This window comes from Hyperolius riggenbachi, chromosome 2, assembly GCF_040937935.1.
Source record: "Hyperolius riggenbachi isolate aHypRig1 chromosome 2, aHypRig1.pri, whole genome shotgun sequence".
NCBI lineage: Eukaryota > Metazoa > Chordata > Amphibia > Anura > Hyperoliidae > Hyperolius > Hyperolius riggenbachi.
The window spans coordinates 316,527,062-316,535,903 of record NC_090647.1 but is presented as its reverse complement, the minus strand read 5'-3'; the positions used below and the strand labels follow the sequence as shown (position 1 = coordinate 316,535,903).

The 8,842-nt window shown below is 43.9% G+C and overlaps 1 protein-coding gene across 1 annotated transcript in view; it reads right to left on the bottom strand.

Annotated features, from left to right (window-relative positions):
- Positions 1-1,798: 1,798 nt before the first annotated feature.
- Positions 1,799-8,842, bottom strand: part of LOC137546553 (serine/arginine-rich splicing factor 6-like) — a 29,006-nt gene continuing 21,962 nt past the window's right edge. Inside the window, exons 5-6 of the mRNA XM_068269160.1 lie at positions 3,501-3,536; positions 1,799-3,417 (exon numbers count right to left, since the gene is read on the bottom strand). Of these exons, the coding sequence (XP_068125261.1) occupies positions 2,607-3,417; positions 3,501-3,536 (847 nt within the window). The 3' untranslated portion in view covers positions 1,799-2,606. The remainder of the gene's footprint in view (positions 3,418-3,500; positions 3,537-8,842) is intronic.

The window sequence follows — 8,842 nt, the reverse complement described above, 5'->3', positions numbered from 1 at the left end:
TCAATCACAGTTGTGGGGACTACTGTTACACACCTGATACACCTGGCACAGTGAATTAAAATAAAACAAGCCAACATACGTAACTAATCTTTTTATATCCGCATGAATAGATTGTTTATGTTGCAATCAAGTTTGTTATCTGCAATAGAAATGGCTCACATAACATACATGTTAATTCAAAGCCTGCGGGGCAGCAAGTTAGAATAATCCATTACAAAGCAGAGATGTGAAGAGGGCCCATAGACTTGTATGCACAGTGACAGAATTATTCTGCAATGTAACAGTAAGGGATCGTTCACACCAGGTTTTTTTTTTGCCTTTTTTCGAGCACAGGCGATTTTGCAATGAATTTCTGAGAAGGTTCATATCAGCGCAGTTCGTGCGCTGTGCATTCAGCAAAGCAGTGCCCATACCATTTTGGGGGCGATTTTGCCTCAATGGAAGGTATAGGAAGAACACAAACGCTCACAAAATCGCTTTGTGCAGCCATTGCGTTGGCATTTTTAAGAATAAATACATTGTATTTATTCTTTCCCGGGTCAAAGAGTTCACTTCCTGACTTGCTTCAGGAAGTGAATTACAAAACCGCTCTGGAAAAGCACTTAGAAAAGCGAAGCATACAGGGGAGCACCAGGAAAGAAGGGGGGGGGGGGCTGGTTTGGGGTGGGAGGCGCACAAAAAATGCAAACTGCTGGCATTTGTGTTTTTAGGTGTGAATGAGGCCTTAGAGGCCATTATTCAACTTTTTCTCCTAGGATATATTTTATTACCTTCTCTTTAAAATAACTACCGAGGCCTTGTTCACATAGGCGTTTTTGTAAAATTTTAAACGCAGGCAAAAAACGCCCACAAATATTAGCGCACACGCAAAAAATTGCTGAAAAAAGCAGAAAAAAAGCCCATTGCAGACAGACACGCGAGCCGATCGCAATGTGAACAAGGCCTAAAAGTGCGCTCGAGACGGGGTAAAGTGCAGTATTTGTACTAACATGGGGCTTCCTCCAGCACCATGTGGCCTGTGGACTCCATTGTCACCTCCAGTAGTTTGTCTAGTCATGCTATTCTGCGCATGTGCAGACTGGCCACACAACCCCTGGTCCCCCGCTTGCACAGTACTATTGCGATGGGAAAGAGGGGCACATGGGCAGCAGAGCATGCGCAGAAGAGCGCGACTGGGGAGTGAGCCCACGGACAACATGGGGCTAGAGTAAGCCTCAGGTACCTCAAGTATAAATATTACACTTTAACCCTCATCACAGGTTTCCTTTAATACTTTGTAATTGAAAAATGCCAAAAAGTGGGTGAAAAACTCCTACTAAAATGATTGTTTATTTTCTACCTTGCTGGTGGTTTAAAAGGCATTTGTTGATAAAATGTGGAAAAATGACCTAGGAGAATACTCAGAAGGGAAAGTTAATTGCATATGGGCCAGAGTGTGAAAGCAACCCAAAGATTGTATATGGAAATGGGCAGTGCTGGAGGTTTACATGGAGAGCAGCGGAAAGCTGGCAGCGTTTACATACATTTTAGAGCTGGTGTAAAAAGTGTAGAAAGTATATTGTACATGGTCATGGAAAAGTGTTGTTTTTTTTTTAAATAGCCAGAAAGGCAGCACCATCAGCAGTATGCTATTAATCAGGGTACAATTTTGGAATATTACACATTTAGAAGTACACTAATCCTTTAGTTATTGCTACTAAATGAGTGAAGCATTAGAAATTGCATTACAAAATGCCAACACAAGAGTTTATTCTCTGAAATGGACATAATAGTGTCCCAACACATTACTAAATAATACTTGTTGAAGCAAAAATATTCTTTATTCAAAGAGACCGATGAAAAACAAGAGGGCTGTCACTATCAGTAAAAATAAACAATACAAATTAAAAATTTAAAAAAAAGTCAGGAATAAATCTGGGAAATCCTAAAGATTATTAACCATTTTACACCATTAATTTCCCCTGAGCACTCTCTGGTCAATTCACTGTTAAACACTTCTAAATACATAAGAGATTACAAGGGAGTGTAGCAGAACACATTGGGGGAACTTCGATATTTGGGGGGTGGTTAGAAAAAAATATGCACAGGTCATTAACTGAACTCTCTCACTGTTCAGCCATCATTGCCCTGCCATTTGGATGTACCATCAGAGCAGGCATTAACAGAAGCAAGTATTAGGAAACTCCTTGTACCTGCAGACAAACAGTGTATTAAACAACTCCACCTCTGCACAGACTGATGCAGCAGGTCATGACAAACAGACCATTCCAGCCCCTTTCACATGGGCACAAACACTGGTCCAGAGTAGTGGAGGTACACTTTTTATTCAGTATTACTCAGCACGGATCCATCTAATATACAGTGCAACTTTATTGCATTTCATTTCTTGCTTTCATTTAAGACATTTCTTCTGAGATGCTGCATTAATTGTACATTGTCGATTTCAGTATGCTGCACTTTTACAATTTGAAATATAGTACATACTGAATAGGGGACTAACAGGACAGAAGATATGTTAATTAAAAAAATGAAATAAATATAAAAAATATTCAACACAAAAAGGAGCAGAGTAGTGCTCAGCTAGAAAAAGAAATGGGGGAAAAATGTCAGGCTTCCTTGGGAGAGGATGGTGGAGACGGTGGTTTAGTGGGGGAGCTGCTTACTGGGGCTTCTTCCTCTTTTTCCTCTTCCCTTTCCTCACTGGCAACAGCTTCAGCAGGTGGGGAGGATGGAGGAGGTGAAGATTGAGGAGACGAAGATTGAGGGGGTGGTGAAGACTGAGGTGGTGATTGAGGGGGTGTTCGAGGAGCGGGGGCACTAGAAGTTGCAAATCGAGGGTAATCAATCTCACCTTCTTCTATTTCATGTTCCTGGTCAGACTCTGTGGTAAATGCCACTGGATCCTCTTTCTTACTTTTCTTGGACTGCTCTATGCTGGCACTTCTCTCTCGGCTACGCTTTCGACTTCTCTCTCTGCTAACACTACGGCTTGATCTCCTACCATTCTTTCTACTTTCATTGCTGCGGCTCCTATCTGAGCTGCCAGATTGCTTCCTCCGTTGGCGCTCTCTGTCACTTCGACTGCCGCTCCTGTCTCTATCTCTCCGATCTCTGCTTCGTCTGCTATTTCTATCTTTCCTATCCCTGCTTCTGCTTCTATCCTTGCTTCTGCTCCTTTCCCTATTCCTTCCCTGACTTCCATCATTGTCCCTCCTTTCTTTGCTTTTGCTTCTGTCCCTGTCTTTGCTCCGACTCCTGTCTCTGGCACTGCGGTCTCTGTCTGGACTTCTTTCTTTACTACGGCTATTGTCCCTCTGTTTACTTCCAGCTTTTTCTTTACTTCTGCTGTCTCTGCTTCCTTTGCTGTAACTCCTGCTTTGTCTATCACGCTTTCTGCTCCTGCTTCGAGAACGAGACCTGAAAAGTAAGCGTAGAAATGCATGAAGACACTACACATTATAAGATTGTTCATTCAAAGACTGGTCAAGAAAAACACCAACCTTGATCGAGAAGGACTGCTCCTGCGTGAGCGAGACCTGAAATAATATAGAGGGAAAAAAAAAATTCAGGAAATGATTTGAACTTCACAAAGATTCACTGAAAGGGATCCTTGAGGCCCCGTTCACACTGCACGCGTTTCTAGACGCGTTTTGGAAACGCGTTCAGGTGGCCGACACGGACGACATCAGACAGTGCATAGAGTGCACTGTCTGATGTTCACACTGCATGCGTTCCGGACCTGTGCGGTCCGGGAACGCATGCTGCACGCATTTTTTGCCAAAACGCGTGGCTGTCCCATTCACTTTTCAGTGTTGGGAATCAGCCACGCAACGCATACAAACGCGGATGGCGTGCGTTCGTACGCGTTGCGTTCCCCATGCGTGCCCTACGCGTTTGTAATGTGAACGCGGCCTAAGTGACCCAAACAGGGTCAGTTTAACTTACTTGGGGCTTCTCCCAGCCAAACGCTAAGTATCCAGCGCAGGAGGTTTGGGCACAGCCTGCACCACCATAGGCCGTAATAGGAATTACGGCTATAGCAGCGCACAGAGTAACTTCGGCGCCGTCAGAAGACGGAGCTGAAGTTACAGTTAAAACACTAATTCGGCTTCCAGCAATATCTTGTACGCCTCCCAGCACTCTGCAGTCCGTTAGATCCCTCAATGTTGTCCTGGTCTGCTGTGTTCCACTGCTGCGCCCCGCTGAAAGCAGTCTGAGCATTGTTGGGGGCTACTGCGCATGTGCAGCCCTGATCGCACTCACACGGGTAGCCGCAATCCGCATATGTTCATAAAAACCTGCAACTGCTGTAGCCCGTGTCAGGCAGACAGCTTTCAGAGGGGCACAGCAGTGGAATGTAGTGGACCGGAAGGATGAGGGACCAGAAGGACTACAGGGGGCTGGAAGTAGCTCCAGGAAAGTTAAACCAACCACATTTGGGCCACTTAACCACTTGAGGACCTAGGGCTTTCTACCCCTTAAGGACCGGCCACTTTTTTTCCATTCAGACCACTGCAGCTTTCACGGTTTATTGCTCGCTCATACAACCTACCACCTAAATGAATTTTGGCTCCTTTTCTTGTCACTAATAAAGCTTTCTTTTAGTGCTATTTAATTGATCCTGCGATTTTTACTTTTTATTATATTCAGCAAAAAAGACATGAATTTTGGCAAAAAAATGATTTTTTTAACTTTCTGTGCTGACAGTTTTCAAATAAAGTAAAATTTCTGTATACATGCAGCGCGAAAAATGTGGACAAACATGTTTTTGATAAAAAAAACCCCATTCAGCGTATATTTATTGGTTTGGGTAAAAGTTATAGCGTTTACAAACTATGGTGCAAAAAGTGAATTTTCCCATTTTCAAGCATCTCTGACTTTTCTGAACCCCTGTCATGTTTCATGAGGGGCTAGAATTCCAGGATAGTATAAATACCCCCCAAATGACCCCATTTTGGAAAGAAGACATCCCAAAGTATTCACTGAGAGGCATAGTGAGTTCATAGAAGATATTAATTTTTGTCACAAGTAAGCGGAAAATGACACTTTGTGACACGAAAAAAAAAAAAAAAAAAGTTTCCATTTCTTCTAACTTGCACCAAAAAAAAATGAAATCTGCCACGGACTCACCATGCCCCTCTCTGAATACCTTGAAGGGTCTACTTTCCAAAATGGGGTCATTTGTGGGGTGTGTTTACTGTCCTGACATTTTGGGGGGTGCTAAATTGTAAGCACCCCTGTAAAGCCTAAAGGTGCTCATTGGACTTTGGACCCCTTAGCGCAGTTAGGCTGCAAAAAAGTGCCACACATGTGGTATTGCCGTACTCAGGAGAAGTAGTATAATGTGTTTTGGGGTGTATTTTTACACATACCCATGCTGGGTGGGAGAAATATCTCTGTAAATGACAATTTGTTAATTTTTTTTACACACAATTGTCCATTTACAGAGTTATTTCTCCCACCCAGCATGGGTATGTGTAAAAATACACCCCAAAACACATTGTACTACTTCTCCTGAGTACGGCGATACCACATGTGTGGCACTTTTTTGCACCCTAACTGCGCTAAAGGGCCCAAAGTCCAATGAGTACCTTTAGGATTTCACAGGTCATTTTGCGGAATTTGATTTCCAGACTACTCCTCACGGTTTAGGGCCCCTAAAATGCCAGGGCAGTATAGGAACCCCACAAATGACCCCATTTTAGAAAGAAGACACCCCAATGTATTCCGTTAGTAGCATAGCGAGTTCATAGAAGATTTTATTTTTTGTCAAAAGTTAGCGGAAAATTGATTTTTATTGTTTTTTTCACAAAGTGTCATTTTCCGCTAACTTGTGACAAAAAATAAAATCTTCTATGAACTCACCATACTAACGGAATACCTTGGGGTGTCTTCTTTCTAAAATGGGGTCATTTGTGGGGTTCCTATACTGCCCTGGCATTTTAGGGGCCCTAAACCGTGAGGAGTAGTCTGGAAATCAAATTCCGCAAAATGACCTGTGAAAGCCTAAAGGTGCTCATTGGACTTTGGGCCCTTTAGCGCAGTTAGGGTGCAAAAAAGTGCCACACATGTGGTATCACCGTACTCGGGAGAAGTAGTACAATGTGTTTTGGGGTGAATTTTTACACATACCCATGCTGGGTGGGAGAAACATCTCTGTAAATGGACAATTGTGTGTAAAAAAATCAAAAGATTGTCATTTGCAGAGGTATTTCTCCCACCCAGCATGGGTATGTGTAAAAATACACCCCAAAACACATTGTACTACTTCTCCCGAGTACGGCAATACCACATGTGTGGCACTTTTTTGCACCCTAACTGCGCTAAAGGGCCCAAAGTCCAATGAGCACCTTTAGGCTTTCACAGGTCATTTTGCGGAATTTGATTTCCAGACTACTCCTCACGGTTTAGGGCCCCTAAAATGCCAGGGCAGTATAGGAACCCCACAAATGACCCCATTTTAGAAAGAAGACACCCCAAGGTATTCCGTTAGGAGTATGGTGAGTTCATAGAAGATTTTATTTTTTGTCACAAGTTAGCGGAAAATGACACTTTGTGAAAAAAACAATACAAATCAATTTTCCGCTAACTTTTGACAAAAAATAAAATCTTCTATGAACTCACCATACTCCTAACGGAATACCTTGGGGTGTCTTCTTTCTAAAATGGGGTCATTTGTGGGGTTCCTATACTGCCCTGGCATTTTAGGGGCCCTAAACCGTGAGGAGGAGTCTGGAAATCAAATTCCGCAAAATGACCTGTGAAATCCTAAAGGTACTCATTGGACTTTGGGCCCTTTAGCGCAGTTAGGGTGCAAAAAAGTGCCACACATGTGGTATCGCCGTACTCGGGAGAAGTAGTACAATGTGTTTTGGGGTGTATTTTTACACATACCCATGCTGGGTGGGAGAAATAACTCTGTAAATGGACAATTGTGTGTAACAAAATCAAAAGATTGTCATTTACAGAGGTATTTCTCCCACCCAGCATGGGTATATGTAAAAATACACCCCAAAACACATTGTACTACTTCTCCCGAGTACGGCGATACCACATGTGTGGCACCTTTTTGCACCCTAACTGCGCTAAGGGGTCCAGAGTCCAATGAGTACCTTTAGGCTTTACAGGGGTGCTCAAAATTTAGCACCCCGCCCACTTGCCAGGACAGTTAACAAACCCCACAAATGACTCCATTTTGGAAAGAATACACAACAAGGTATTCCATGAGGGGAATGGTGAGGTCATTGAAAATTTTATTTTTTGTCACAAGTTAACGGAAAATGACACTTTGTTAAAAAAAAATAAAAAAAAAAATTCTGCTAACTTGTGACAAAAACTAAAATCTTTTATGAACTCACCGTGCACCTCACATAATACTTTAGGGTGTCCTCTTTCCAAAATGGGGTCATTTGTGGAGTCTGTCCTGGCATTTTAGGGTCTCTGCAATCATTACATGTATGGCCAGTATTAGGAGTTTCTGCTATACTCCTTATATTGGGTATACAAGTAATGCACTCTGGGCTGAAAGGAAAAATGAACGGCAAACATACCTTGCTCCACATCAATGGCAGATCTTCCTCCACATCAATGGCAGTGATAACCTCAGGAGAGAGACACCCCGTGCCACCCTGCACTCAGGGTGAGCCACCAACTTATGTGACTGGGCCTCAGAACTTTAGTATACAGCATTATGCCTGTAGGATACAGCAATATGCCTGCCAATAGAGATGACTCTGTGTGGCATTAAAGCATCATCATAGGCCCAAATCACATATAAACCGGGGGTGTCCACACTCAAGGGAAATTCAAACATGCCGTCTTATATCGCCAACCCAGGACAGATCAGCAATATCAAGCATGGAAACCGATCCTTCTTCCCATTTTTATGCTTACCCGTTTGGTCTTCAAGCTTACCTCTCCTCTCCCTGCGACAATGTGCGAAAGACCACTGAGTGTGTGCCTACTCCTGTGTCTGGAGTTCCCTAGGTTCTAATAGTGTACCTGCTCGTGGTACCTCTCAAAACACGGCCCTACGCATAGACCAGGCTGGTCAGGACAGCGGGGACAATAATAAACGGTGTCACTCCTTGTTCCAGCCCTGCTGCAGACACGGCAACGTTTTCTTCGGATGCGTTAACCTGGGGCACACGGAAGCTGATAGGCGTAATGCCTTCCATGCAGTCGGCTAGTTGCATCTGGGGGGGGGGGGGGGGGGGGGGCCTGGCACCTCCTGGATACAGGATGTCCATAATGATCTCTTCCTGAAATTGGAGGAAAGATCCAGTTCTCCCAGCCTTACTGTAGAGAACAAAGCTGTTGTAAACTGCCAATTGAATCAGATAAAAAGACACTTTCTTATACCAGCGTCTTGTTTTCCGGGTAACTAAATAGGGCGCTAACCTCTGGTCATTGAAGTCCACCCCTCCCATGTTGACATTATATTCGTGGACGACAAGGGGCCTTTCAATGACCTTAGTTGCCCGTTGAATTTGGACTGTCGTGTCTGTGTGAATGGTGGACAGAAAGTAAACGTCCCTCTTGTCCCTCCATTTCACCGCGAGCAGGTCTTCAGTACGCAAGGCGACCCTCTGCCCCCGTAAAAGTCTGGTGGTAACGAGCCGTTGGGGGAAGCCCTGGCGACTAGGCCGCGCAGTGCCACAGCATCGGATTCCTTCTAACTTTAAGTGCTGAAAGAGGGCCACACTTGTGTAATAATTGTCCACAAAAAGATGGTACCCCTTCTGGAACAAGGGTGACACCAAGTCCCACACAACCTTTCCACTGCTCCCCAGGTAGTCAGGGCATCCGACCGGCTCCAATTTTGAGTCTTTTCCCTCATAGA